The 14,598-nt window shown below is 52.1% G+C and overlaps 1 protein-coding gene across 1 annotated transcript in view; it reads right to left on the minus strand.

The window, feature by feature from the left end:
- Positions 1-14,598, minus strand: part of ZSWIM5 (zinc finger SWIM-type containing 5) — a 107,960-nt gene that overhangs the window by 20,197 nt on the left and 73,165 nt on the right. Inside the window, exons 2-4 of the mRNA XM_068141595.1 lie at positions 12,291-12,647; positions 3,418-3,566; positions 2,657-2,807 (exon numbers count right to left, since the gene is read on the minus strand). Of these exons, the coding sequence (XP_067997696.1) occupies positions 2,657-2,807; positions 3,418-3,566; positions 12,291-12,647 (657 nt within the window). The remainder of the gene's footprint in view (positions 1-2,656; positions 2,808-3,417; positions 3,567-12,290; positions 12,648-14,598) is intronic.

The following is a 14,598-nucleotide window of genomic DNA, read 5'->3' on the forward strand; positions in this document are numbered from 1 at the left end:
TTGCTGATGACACCAAGCTGTGTGCTGCAGCAGAAATGCTGGAGGGAAGGGAGGCCATCCAGAGGGACCTTGACAGGCTGGAGAGGTGGGCACAAGCCAACCTCATGAGGTTCAACAAGACTAAGTGCAGGGTCCTCCATCTGGGTCAAGGCAATCCCAGGCACAAATCCAGGCTGGGCAGTGACTGGCTGGAAAGCAGCCCTGAGGAGAGAGACTTGGGGGTGCTGGTGGACGAGAAGCTCAACAGGAGCTCTCAATGTGCACTTGCAGCCCAGAAAGCCAATCAGATCCTGGGCTGCAGCAAGAGAAGTGTGGCCAGCAGGTCAAGGGAGCTGATTCTCCCCCTCTACTCAGCTCTGGTGAGACCTCACCTGGAGTACTGCCTCCAGTTCTGGAGCCTCTATTACAAGAGGGATATGGACATGCTCAAACGTGTCCAGAGAAGGACCACGAGGATGATCAGAGGGCTGGAGCACCTCTCCTATGAGGACAGACTGAAAGAGTTAGGGCTGTTCAGTCTGGAGAAAAGGTGGCTCTGAGGTGACTTTATTGTGGCCTTCCAGTATCTGAAGGGGGCCTACAAGAAGGGTGGGGAGGGACTTCTTAGGATATCAGGTAGTGATAGGACCAGGGGGAATGGAATGAAGCTGGAGGTGGGGAGATTCAGACTGAACATGAAGAGGTTGTTCATCCTGAGAGTGGTGAAGCCCTGGAATGGGTTGTCCAGGGAGGTGGTTGAGGCCCCATCCCTGGAGGTGTTTAAGCCCAGGCTGGATGAGGCTCTGGCCAGCCTGATGTAGTGTGGGGTGCCCCTGCCCATGGCAGGGGGGTTGGAACTAGATGATCCTTGTGGTCCCTTCCAACCCTGACTGATTCTATGATTCTAAATCCAGAAGGCTTCTGTACAACGGGGGAATAATCCCTGCTCTGAGTATAGTCTCACCCCTGCCCTAGAGCTGCCTCTTGGACCATTACAGTGTCCTCTGTAGGGACTTCTCTTCAGCATGGAGATGCCGAAATCCTTCCCACGTGATGTGCCTATGCCAGGCGAGCTGCTCGCTCTGACGTGCGTTGGCTGGCACCACGCTTCACCTGCTGTCACACTGATCCAGCCTTGGTAGGGCCTGACATTCCCTAGCCACCCTGCCATCTGCTGATGGGGATGTGCCGTCGTCTCCTCACACTCTGCCAAGCACAAATACTTACACTAGCCTGGGCCTTGCATGGTTAAGCCAGAACTGAAGCCCAACCACTCCTCCTCTTGTGTGTGCAGAAAGGGAGAGAGGGCTCTCAGCTTGGAAAGTGCCTTTGAAATCTGGCCAAGTAAACTAATTCTGGGCAAATTGCTTCCTGTGTCCAGGCCTGCCCAGACTCCCACCCATTCACATGCTTTATTCTATGTGGAGATTCTGGCTTGGTGGACCTCTTCATGATCCTTGCATATCCAACCACCTAGCTACAGTATCCGCAAATCCTGGAAATACCTTCTTGGCAAGCAAGCACAAACAAGCTCTCCAAGCAGGCATATTCAGTATTCCTAAGGTTGGAAGAGACCTCAAAGATCATCGAGTCCAACCTGTCACCACAGACCTCATGACTAGAGTAGGGAGGATACTACTGCCCACTGCAGGCTTGAACTCAAGACCTTCCCATTAAGGGTCTGATGCGCTACCGACTGAGCCACCTGAGGGGGAAATGGTTGTTTCCATCCAGAAAACTTCACAGAGAGGTAAGATATCCTGCCCCTGCCTGGCTCCCTGGACTCACAGCTGTCTCTGTATTTGTTGGGCACTTGGTAGGAGGGTCTGTGATCTCAGCTGCATCTTCAGGTGCTCCAGACTATGGATCACCCTCATCTTTCCAGCTCTACAATATCCCTTCAGTGTCAGGCCACAAGCCCTTGTCCTTAAACAGCAACTCATGCCAGAGGCCTGCAGAGAAGTTCAAACTCACTCATAAAACTATGGCACAAGTCAAATTATTCAACCCAAGATCCCAGATGTCCAGAAAAGCCCAGAATCACTGGGTTAACTCCATCACACAACCAACCTCCTGGGGCCCACGTCATCTAAATGTGTTATTCTAATGGTATTACAGTCAGCCAGATGAGCCGGCGTCTAAGGTGCTTAGATAGAATTACCCTGAACTGCATTCCCTTAAAGCCAGGCTCTGTGCTGGCCATCCTGCCCCCCCTCACCCTGGAAGTGTGTACCACAGCAGGCAGAAAATCTGATGGGATGAGACTTGAGAACCTGCCCTTCCATCTCTGGATCATGATTTCCCCAAGAACAGCACTTCCACGTCCAGGCTACATCCAGCCCCAGGGGCTCACCAGCCTATGCCCTCCCTCACAAAGGCCTTAGGGCAGCATATCAAACACTAGGCTGCTGCAAGTATGGGAGTGGCCATGCTCTGCACACCCATCATCCTTGACCCCTTTGCAAGAGGGCAAGTGGTTAAAGGTGTTGAACTGTGAAGTTTGGGCCTGATCCAGCTGTCCAACTAAGATCTCCCCAGAAGCAGACAGAACAAGCTCCTGGAATCTCTCACGAACTCTGCCCCCTCAAAAGAGCCCCAGATTCCTCTGGGACAATGTTCACTGGCCCAGCAGCCCAGGCAACCCTTCTGCTGCTTTCAGCAAGGCCACAGCCCTTACCCAGCTCATCCCAGAGCTGCCGGCACTTCTCCGTTATGCCTGTCCCCTGCTGCCTCCATAGGGAGAGCCGAGGATCAGCCATGAACTGCTCTGTTATCAACGTCAGCATCCTGGCCCCGTTGGAGTCCCGCATGCGCAGCATCTCCCGCACCTGGAAAGGACAGACAGGTCTTTGGTGAGACAAACCTTGGTTCCTTGGAGGTGTTTATGACATGGTCACCTGGCTGGCAAGCCATGGCTCCCTCAGTCTGGGGATTCAGACTGTAAATACATACACGTATGTATGTGCATAATGTATAGCTGTACATGTTAACACTCATGCAATAGCTGTGATGTGGCTGGTTGGAGTCCAGCTGAGCAGCAGCCACAACCTAGGCTGTGAAGAGGAGTAAGTGATCAAGAACACGAAGACAAGGCCTTTCTGCAAAGAATGAGAACAGCCCATAGGCTGGTGCCACCTCTCCACGGTCTCAGTAGGCTCTGCAGGGTTGGCCTTCCCCCCATGGTGCTTATGGAGAGATGGGGGAAAGCCCTCCCTCATGCAGGGATCATGGCAAGCCCATTGCATAAGATGAAGGGACCTCTTATCAGAATGGATGAGAAAACCCAGGCCTGACCCACAGCCTGGATTACACTGCCTGCTCTGCGACCGGGCAAGAAGGCACTGGAGCAGAGATTCCCAGCTGTGATGGGCACTGTGCCAGGGCAGCCAGCGAGCTGCCGGGTACGTGACATGCCGAGCGCAGAGAGCTCCTCCTCACCTTGGCAAACATAGAGTTGAGCTGCTTCCCCGAGCCGTAGTACCCTCCCTGAGATAGGAACAGCTTCACCTGCTCTCGGACCTGTTCCTCATCCAAGTGCCAGCAGTTCTCATCATCAATACTGGCCCCAGCAGTAGGGTCGGGAGCACCTGGGGGGATGGAGAGGGAGAAGAAGAGAGACAACCATGTTTATAGCAATAGGGTCAGCAGTCCCACCAGCAAAAAGTGGACCTACGTCTATTTGACATGGACCCACCTATATTTTATCACAGCTCAGGTAAGAGAAAGCCAACGAGGTTCCCAGGCAGAGCCCCAGCTTGCAGCATCATGCTCTCTTTCCACAGCGGTGGCAGCAGCTGTCAGGAGGGATCCTGACCACAGGGCTAATGTCTAGCCCCTCTCCTGCACCCCATGGGAAAGGAGGCTGAGGGCAAACAGGGACCTGCCTTCCCTCAAAGCCTCGAGGGTGCAGGCAGCACAGCTGCAGAGCCCGGAGCGGTCACCGACTCCAGGGATTGCCTGGGGTGCTCCTCCTTCTGCTCCACATCACCATTTTGTTTAAGCATCAGTAAAGCTCCAATTCCTACAAGCCCTTCCTCACGTTAGGAGCAAAGGTAATACAGCATGGGGGCTCCAGAGCCCCCAGGTTCAACACCTGGCCCTGCCTCTCATTTCCCCATCTATCAGTGTACCTGACGGGGAGAGACCCTCTGCTGGAAAGAAAGGAGGATCGATAATCCTTCAAAAAGCAACCTGTTATCAGAGCACAGCCTTTAGCAGGCACACACTTGTGTTCCCAAGCTGTATTTCATCTTTCAGAGGAAAAAAAAAAAAATAAAAGAAAGAAAAGAAAATGAAGAAGAAAACCAAACCCAGAATTGCTTTAAACAACAGTTTGGATCCACCTCCCCTTGCCTTGCCCCTTTCAAGTCTCATTTTCCCCCCAAACATTGCCCTGGCTTCCTGGGCTCATGGGGGCAGGCAGCACCATGGCTCCAGCAAGCAGCCAGGAGCACAAACAGGAACAGAAACTCAGCTTTTTGGGTCCTAAATTTTGAGTCCTACCCTGTAGAAACTCCTCAGAGGAAATCAGTGCCAAGGAGGGACTGGGGTGGCTGGAGGATGCTCAGCTCCACTTTGGTCTGCTTTTCCCATCATTGTCTCCCTCTCAAGTGGGAAAGACAATCAGTGTGGGAAATGCGAGGTGCTGTACTGACAGTGAAGGGATGGTGCAGCCAACATGTTCCCAATTAAATCTTAATGATGTCTTCCCCACTTGACTGAGATCTAGCTGGGGAGCAGACATGGCTTTCATGCAGAAACAGCCTGGGATACTGTGCACACCCCAGCCTCATGAGTTTCTGAACCAGGAGCTCTAACGCAATTCATGAAAATCAAGCTGCAGGATGCCTGCTCAGCAGGATGACTGTTTATTTCTGGCTTGCGGGAGGACATCAACCCAAGGGGTTTTGCTCCTCCAGCAAAGGCTGTGAATGCTCCTGACCCAGTAAATACACAGCTATTTGTATTTAATGTCCTTTACAAAATTCCTTTAATTTCTGCTAACAGTCTCTGCCTGAGAGCAGCTCCAGCAAGCTGGAGGCACAGCCTGCCCTGTGCTTGAAGGCACAGGATGCTGCTGCTCCCTCTGCAGAATAATTTATAGTCAACACAGCCACTTAATTGGGATGGGAGCTGAAGCAGCAGAAAGGAAATCACAGCCCCTGGATGAGCATGAGGGCTTTCGCCTACAGCCCTGTTGTAAGCCACAAGAGACCACCAAGCCAGGGACAGTCCAGCCAGGCTGTCTCAGCTCTTCCCTCCCCCAACCCTGTGCTGATCTCACAGATAAAGAGCAGACAAGCCAGCGATTATCCCCTATCAGGAACCGATGACTAATCTGTCTACCACCAGCACTTATCCGGCCCCATTGCTGAAGTATCCCAGATACTCCTGCTCGTAATATCCTCCTCCTCACCATCCTAGTCACTACTCCCAGCTACAGCTATCCAGACCAGCCAGTCATCTGGGATGCCTCTATAGGGTCACCTGGCCACATCTACAAGGACCCAAGAGGGCATGGATGCCTGGGATGACCTATCTCACTTAACCTCAGCTCATCCTTGCTCCCTCGCTGAGGTCACCGCGACAGCTAAAGGTGAAGGAGTTAGCAAGGTGCAAACAGCGGCCGCGTTTTTTTTGGAGCTCCTGTGCCCACCCTCGGCGCTCGCTGCTCACACGTAGCATCAGCAGTGGAAAGCCCAAGCAGCGAGGAGAGAAGCGTGCAGCTAAATAAAACCTCCTCCTCCCACGCAACACATTGAGCACTTCGCACGTTGGGGTTCGGGCCACAGCCAAATTAGCATCGCGCCTCCCGCGCCCTCCAAATAAAACCCGAATCTGCCGGCAAAGTGTTTTGCTCTCCTCCAAAGGATTCCGGGGGAGGGCTGGAACGGCAGATTCCCGCACGTGCGACGCGAGCCGGCGGATAATGGGCTGCCCAATTACACCAGGGAGCTGGATAAACATTTAAGAGCAAACAACGGGATTTGTGCCGGGTTTAAATATTAATGGCAGGATTTGTCCACTTCCCCTTGCCAGCGTTCACACCATGGGGGCTTCGACAGCGGCATGCTGTGACGCAGTCGATGAGTGATTCCATGTCTCGGCTCCAGAGGAGCAGGGAACGGCATGTAAAACAGCCCAGTGCCTGCGTAACACATTTCTCATATAGCAGCATTCCTGCTCCAAAGAGCCCTGTTTCAGATGTGCTGGATTTTGGGCCTGCTGGATTCAGGTTTAAGGAAACACCGCTGCACATCTTGAGTGGAAAGAGTGTTTTACCAGCACCGTTTACACTGGCTGAAGAAACAGAGATAAAAATGCAATCCATCACACTCCAAACACAACCCCCACCTTCTTCAAGGCAGGCTTGGAGTTTAACTGTTTGATAGCCAAGCGAGACACCTCCAGGTGGATACAAAGGCTGAGGGGAAAAAAGGACTGGAAAAAATCTACACATTAGCAAACAGAGCCTAGCCAGGCACAGAAAACTCAGCACCTTGCTCTGAACCCAGCTGCCTGACAGGAAGAAAATGAAAGACACTCCCTGACTGCAAAGAGCAGGTTTCCAGGGGTGAGAAGGTGATGAGACCATGTGGGTCGTGCCAAGGTATTGGTACATCCCCAAACACAAGCTCCTGAACCCAGGATGGCAAGATACGTCAGCTAGGCAGTGTGGGAAGCACTCTCAGAGCATCTCACCCAGAGCAGGAGCAGAGCAGCATAGAGGAAAAAAAAAAGATAGATAATTATTCTTTTTAACCAGTGCCTGCAGCTGATAAGCTGGTGGTAAAAGCAACCCAGGGATGCAGGTGGCTACCCTAGCATCTCCCTCAAAGCTGAACTGTGCTCAGCACCCACTGGTGGCTCAGGGTCTGGACTTGGTGGCCCTGGGATCAGCAGTGTCAAGGAGGGCTCTGCCAGGCAGCCAAGCCCCAGCTGCCTAGAGCAGGGCTGGCCATCGTGGCAGCAGCTCACAAGGGCCATCTCATGACTACACATAGTGGCATTGCTGAACGCCTCTGAGCTGCCTCTCCAGCGTCCAGAGAGAAAACAGACATGAAGGAACGGTTCAGGGCAGGGGGCGGGGAGGACACGGACAAGTAAACAAACAGCAGAAAACCCTGGAGAGAAAATAACCAGGCACCAGAAAAGAAATTAACTCCAAGAGGAATTAAAAATAGCAGCAAAGCGAGAAGTAAAGCTCCACCAAGGCTCCCAGTTCTTTTTTAAGGGGAGGGATGTTGGATGGAGCCTCCAGGGCGCCTGAAGATTCACACCCCTGACAGCAGCAGGGTAAGTGAAGCTGGACTGCTCCCAGCATGGTGGCCAGGAGCTCTCTGGTCCAGCTGGTACCAGCATCGGGGCCAGCTGTCTTTGAAGCCACTTGTCAAGCACCACACAGGTGCTCTGGGGTCATTTGGCATTCCCAGCTGCTCTCAAAGACAAGGGAGAAGGGCTGCCAACAGGGACTTTCTCTCCAGCACTCAGGTGTGTTATTTTCCCTTAAATTCCCATCAGCTCAGCAAACAGGAACACGAATCCCCTGGAGATCTGACCTTCTTCTCCTCCCCAGCAGGAAGGCAGAATTTAAAATAGATTTACCAGAGCTGCCCTCCAGATGCTGTCATGGGATCATCTCAAAGTTAAAGACCACCTGAGAACTCTTCAAACAGCAGCCCTGGCGCAGAGCAGGAGGACAAGCAGGCAGGGACTTCCCACACAGTCCACCTGGCAGTCAACTTGCTGCGCACAAGGCACAAGATGAGCCAACAGACAAAGTATAGTACTAGTCCAGGAGCTGAAGAAAGGGCTCAGGCTGGTCAAAAATATACAAGGGATAAAAGAGGCAGAGGGATCCTCAGGGCTTTTGCATACATTTTCCTATGCCAAAGCCTGAGGGACTACCCTGTTAAGTTTTCTGAAGCTCCTTTCCTCCAAAGAAGCTCCAGAGACCCTGCAGGACCACAGAGGCCCCTTGGTGCTTCACAAAGACTCTTAGATGGCTTGTCTTCAGAAGAAGCTTCTCCTGAACTGTACTGAACTGTAAGACAGCAGAGGTTTTGTGCCTTTTCCCACTTCTGGCTACGAGCATCCCAAGCCTTTTGATGGCATCAGCTGAGCACCACAGACACTGTGTCACTCTCCGGTGTTTGTGGGGCAGACAGACTGCCCCAACCATGTCTCCAGTGCTAAGGGCAGCAGCTCTCCCCACCGTGTCCAAGTGCTGCTCAAGCAGGCCAGGTTACCAAGCTGCAAACCCCAGGCCTACCAAAACCTCCTGCTCCTTACCTAAGGAAGGGGTAGACTTCTCCAATGATACACAAAGAGTATCTCTAAGCCCCATATCTTTGGGGCCCACAGGCACTGTCAGTCCTCAGAGCTGCCCCTCCTGCCTTCAAGTTTCTAATTAAAGATTCCAATGGCCACCATCTCTGGCCCTGCAGGAGGTTCCACCAGCTTCTTGTCCTTCTTTGGCCACAGACTGCTTTTGTACTCAGGAAGAATCCAGTCTTTGCTTCCAAAGCCCAGACACCCCAATTAGGTTCAAAGGATGTATCTGCAACAGTAATTGTCTTTCAGTACATCCCATACTCGTCCTGTCTTTCTCTTAAAAGCAGCATGAACCAAAACACAAGAGAAGATGAATGCTACCCCCCATCTGATGGATGGCTTGGACCCTGCGCACTTGCTGCTGCTTGATGTTTGATCCACGTGACAGCAGAAACCCAGCACTGCTGTCAGGACTCATTGGTGATTCTGAGTTCCTCCTCCACACTGCTTGCTTTTGCATCCAAAATCTCCCTCTCTGCCTACAATTCCTATTTCAGCTCTTTTTCACAGCCTTGACTTTTCATATAGCTCCTGGCCCCCCTCTGCAATTCTTCACTGGACCAAAGCAGTCACTCTCTGTCCTTCATTCTCACCTCCAAAGAGCATATTCTTCCCATGTTTCATCATGATAGAACATGGATCCTCCAATGGCAAAGCTACACCTACTCCCAGTATGTCCCACCATGGCTGGTGCCCCTGAGCCACTTTCTCAGCTTGCATTTTCCCCATGCCATGCTGACCCCACAGCAAATCAATGCGAGTCCTGGGCTCATACTCTCGGAAGAGTGGGGGGAACAAAGTGCCATGGTGGCCTGCATCAGATGCTCTGCACTCTGACAGAGGTCCCACTCTCCAGCTGCAGGTCCTGACTGCCACCAGTAGCCACCCCAGCAGGAAAGGCCAGGCAGCCGTAAGAAACATTTGCTGGCACAATGACAACCTCACAGTCTTGCTCCATGCCAGACAGCCATGCCACCGACTTTGCCCCCCAGCAGGAACTCACTCAGGAAGGGGACAGAGCAGCACCGCAGCCCACCCCAATCTCCTCACTCCAGCTGCCATTTCAGACGCCGAGCATGGAGGTGTCAGACATGTGAGACGCTCTCACCGCAAGCCTGCTGCCCTTTGCAACCAACCGGGAGAACAGAAACGTGACCCACTTCAGCAGGCAGAGGTCAAGTGGGGAGCAGAGCGGCAGGCACACCGAGGCTCTCTGCTCGGATTGAATCCTTCGCGAACACGCGAGCGCCTTGGCTGCGCTCCGAGACTCCGTCATTACTGGATAGTTTGCATTTCCTTCTAGGAAGGCAGCCGGGAAGAATGGCATGTGGTGCACAGCCCGCGGCTACAGGCTCCTGCAAGGAACAAAGCTCTGACACCCTGAGATGAGTGTGCCAGACAATGGCCTGGAATTTTCTTTGCTGTTCAGGCTCCGCAGGGCGGGGAGAAGGAGCAATCTTGAAAGCCTTGCTTTACAATGCCAGACCAATCCCTTGCACAAGGGGCATTCTCAGACAGCCTGGAGTGCTCCTGAGGAGCAGAATCGCCTCCTCCATCTTATGTGCTCCCCATTGACATGGAAGGAGCAGCCCTTTGGGTGACCAGAGGCAGGTGGGGAAGACCTGATACTGATCTGAAGCTCAACAGCCCTCTCCTCCTAAGAAATGGGGGAAAGAAGAAAGGATTTCTGGAGAGACTGTTCTTTCTCCAAGGTGTAATAACCTCAGGTGTCCAATGCACACACTGGGTTACTGTTTAGGCTGCAGAAGACAGCCTGCCAAAAGCCAGCTTGGCCTTGACCTCAAGGTGAAAGAAGGTGTGACCCCAAGGGTCTGAACTAGACACAGCCAAAAACATGCATAGAATAGAATAGAATTAACCAGGTTGGAAGAGACCTTTGAGATCATCGAGTCCAACTTATCATCCAACACTATCTGATCAACTAAACCATGGTATATAAGCACACAAGGCTCTAAGTAAAGCATGCTTTGAAGAATTTCAAATCCAAGGATCAGTAACCCTTCATCAATGTGTGACCCACAGCTGTGAGGGGCAAAAGAAGAGACAAAGTTGGTTCCCTTTCAACTGGAGCCCCTCAGATTTCTCTTCTACCCAGCCACATACACCTGCAGGCCTTCCTTACCCTGGACTTGTTGCTCAAGCAGCTCAGCAATGTTATTGCACTGTGGCTATGCTTCATTGCAAGACATGGGGGACAAAGCTTACAACACTGTCCAGGATTGAGAGCTGAAGCCCTGGACAACACCACTCTGAACTCAACTGTGAGGTTTTTTGAGTCTTTCTTTTCACAGGGTGCAACATCTGGGAGTTTTAGAGCCTCTTTATATCACCTCATCTTAAAGCTGACCTGCATGCTCCTCCAGGATGAAACACGGCTGTCTGCAGAGGTGTTTACTCCCTTGTGACCCCAGCCAGGCAGCCACATGGGTGTCAGATAGGTGCTATCTTCTGCTGGGCAAATCAACACGTCTCTGTCAGCTCAAAATCACGTGAATTTGCCTGAGTCTGAAGGGACAGAGGATTTTTTTGCTTTGTTTTTGTTGTGTTGTGGGGTTTTTTTAAAGCCACTTGTACAAACAAGAGGCTGATATTGAACCAGAGCCAACATCTGTATCTTTCTAAGACTCTCAATCACCAGCCTTTTGCTGACTCTAGAGCAATAAATATTCAGAGCCTTAAAAGCTTTTCTCCAATCTGCTTAGGAGAAAGCAGCCTCAGACAATGGCCAAGAAGGGATCCTGCCCAACCTCAGCTTCAGTAGATCATCTCAGGGAGGGAACAGACCTCAGCAGATTCTTGCAGTACCACAGCTCCTCATTCTTTCTTAACAACAAAAAAAATGAGGAACCCTCTCCTGCAAAAGCCAGTAATTTAGAGGACAACCACACATGCAGATGTGGCCCAGTGGAGGAGACAAAAGCCTCTACCAAGGTAGGAGAAGCAGCAAACAGAGGGAGGGGGAGATAGCCAAGATCAGAGCTTCCATCACCCTTGTGGAAGAGGCAGACCCCTGGCCTCACCTCTACATGTGGATTCAACCAGTTCAGATCCTATTTTAGGCTGCATATGGGGCTTTTCATCTTCAGAGCACTTAACAGGCATGTGTTAATCCCTGCAACGCCCTTCCGTGGCAGATAAGTGTTTATTATCTCTGCACTACAGCTGGTGGGACAGGCACGGTGGGGAGTGGCTCATTGTTGCAGACCCTGGGCAACCTCAGCTCCTGGGCTCCTTGGAAAGACACAGCATAAGTGCCTGGCTCAGACTGATGATGGGAGCCTCAGGGCAAGTCCCCAAGGAGCCTGGGTCATCTCCTGGGCCAGTGTGAAACCAGAGCAGGGCTGGGATGGTCATCATCCCCCAGCCGGTGCTTTCCAGAGGATGGAGTCAAAAGCATCTCCCAAACAAAGCCCCCAGGCACATTTCCGCTGCCTTTGTGCAGTAGGTCAGGACAGCAGCACTCATTTATTACGAGCAAATTAACGCCCGTGGAGATTAAAGCTTTATCTCCCACAGGCTCAGCCACATCTGACTTAGCAACGTGCAGGGCCGGGCTGAAACTGTGTCCTTGCACACCGGAGGAGCCATGCCTCCACTCCACCTCCTGCTCCTCAGGATCTGTGTTGGACACTACATGTCCTCCCTTGGCTTCTCCACCCTACTCTAAGCTGTGCCCTGTGCACCGCCAGCCTGTCTGCTCTGCCTTTTCTTGCCTGTTGAAGCCAGGGTTTGACAGATAAACACACAAAGAACACAGGGCAGAATGGGGGACACATGACCAACACTGATGTAGTCCCAATATCCATCCACATCACTCTGACACTGCCATCCCCCTCTGTGCAGCAACAGAAAAACACTGCCAAACAAAGGTCACCACTGTCAGTAAGAAACCACCACCCCAGCCCCAATGCAGAGTGAATCAGTGCTGAGACACCCAGAGGGGAGGGAAGAATTACCATGCACTTGGTTGATCTCCGAGTTGGATGACAGGATCTCATCAGCCAACTTCTGGGCAGTAGGCAGCACCTCAGTGTGGTGAGCCGTGATCAGATACTGGACAAACTTCTGGAGCTGGTCCCTGTTCATCTGGAAAAGGGTCTCTGAGATGGGAAGACGGAGTTTGACCTGGTCCGGCTTGCGGATCCTGTACAGCGAAAGCGCCACGACATGGGCGCAGTAAAAAATGTCCTTGTTCCCACAGCCACACGTCACTGAGGTGATTTTGCAGCGGTCAAAGCTGATGGCCACCTTGTAAGTCATCTCTGGTTCCGTCGCAGTCGCTGGCTCCGTTACCGTCCCGCTGAGGTGGAACCCTGGAGGAGAAGAGAAGAGAAAGTAAAGATCACATCAGCTTCCCTCTGACCGATACCACCCACGCGAGCTATGGAAGAAGCACCAGGCCAGCCAAGGCTGCTGATGTGTCGCTGTGTCAAGGAGCGCACAACCCCAATGCCTGCCAGCCCGGTGGCTTACACCCAGCAATACCCAGCCCAAGTATGAACACGCCTCTGCATCAACACACACGTGTAGCCAGACTCATCGGTGAGTTTATTTAACAGCCAAACCCTCAGGGGAAGAGCAAAGCTGCTCAGTTCCCATTTGTTTAAGAGTTTCTCAGACTGTTTCTCTCCTGGGAGTCATCTTCATCCACGCCTCCCTCCCGCTGAATTTGCAACTCACATGAGCGAGGGCTGGCAGAAAAAGGCTGGGGTTTCTTTCCTCTAATGAGGCACACAAGAAAACCTCACCAATTAAATGCAATGCAACTCCAACTTCACTCCCTCAACCAGGCAGAGTGCTCCAGGGCATGGACACAGTTCTGAGCTTTTCCACAAAGAGGGAAGAAGGAGCAGGAACAGGACAAATACACAGCCCGAACCATGGACTGCAGGGAAACTGTTCATTTCTTGAGCTCCACAACATTTGCTGCGAGCCCTTGAGCTTTCCCCAAAATACTGCTGCCAGAGGGCCAGCCACTCATTGGGTCAATCTGTGCATAGGGCTACAGGGATAGCCCAAACACACAAATGTTACAGTGGTCCTGACAGCCCCAGCTGTGCTGGAGAGCACAAACCATGAGAAAAGTCCCAACAAGCCCCAAATACAGGTGAAGAGTATGAAATGAGCTCAGAAAGTCCTCAGGTCCAAGGTTGAAGAGGCCGCACCAAGCAAGCAAGGGATGAAGTCAGTAAGAAAAGACTGGATATCAGTCTCAGTTTGAAAGCCCAGGGAGCCCTTTTCCAGGAGCTGTCTGCTGAGGGGGTCCAACACCTTGCACTTGCTCAGACACATGGTAAAAGGGATACCTTTGTTTCCCCCATTCATCTCTCTGGCTCCTGCGTCGTTAATGAATATGGCCAGGACCACACACTGCCCCCATGGCAGAGCCTGGCGTGGTCCCTAGAACCCAGTGCCCTGCCCATCCCAGCCCTCCTCCCCGCAGAGGATGCTAACTTTTCTCTGTGCTATCACAACCTCATTAAGCCCATATTTGTACAGAGGTCCCTGTGGAACCTGCAGTCTCCCAGGAGAAGGCAGCAGACAGCTGAGAGCCCTACAATTAGCAACAGAAAAGGAGAAGGGGTGTTGGGGGGGTGAAGATTAAAATACATTAACTGCACCAAACCCTTGTGCATTTGCCAGCTCTCAGAAGGGCTTCCCGAGACAAATTCTACCAGAGGTTTTTAATAAATGGCATCAAACCCAGCTATTCACTGCCAGTCTCTTTAAAGCCACGCCAAAAAACACATTCAAATCTGATTAAGCATCAAGGAGGTCTGCTTTCACTTTGGCATAGGGGAGGGGGAAAGCAGACCTGTTCTGCTGTCATCGTCCAAAACCCACCCCACATGGCCAGCGTAGCAGGAGGGGTTGGATGGACAGCCCTGCGCTACCCTCTTGCTTGCAGGCTGCCAGCAGTGGAAGCACAGCTACAGAGGTGCCAGGTTCAGCAGTGCAGGAGCAGCAAAGCCAAAGGCTGCCTAGGCCCCCCCCGCCCCTCCGCATGAATCCATCCTCCGGCAGCCAAACTATATAAATCCAGAGGATAAACTCCAAAGTGTTTATGTTTTACCACTTCTCTGGTCTGCAATGCTTGGCAGGCGGCTCCAGCTCACTGCCAGTTTCTCCCTAGTTTACTTTTTGAACAAGTTAAAAGGGCTGGAAAGCACATTCTTGAGCAAGAATGTATGGACACATGCGTGTGCACACCCGCAGGCACATACGCACATAGATGTAAAACCCTCAAAGACAAACTGCTAGCCA

The sequence above is a fragment of the Melanerpes formicivorus genome, unplaced genomic scaffold (genome assembly GCF_026170545.1).
Source record: "Melanerpes formicivorus ecotype bairdi unplaced genomic scaffold, bMelFor1.0.p_v2 SCAF_7, whole genome shotgun sequence".
NCBI classification, from domain to species: domain Eukaryota; kingdom Metazoa; phylum Chordata; class Aves; order Piciformes; family Picidae; genus Melanerpes; species Melanerpes formicivorus.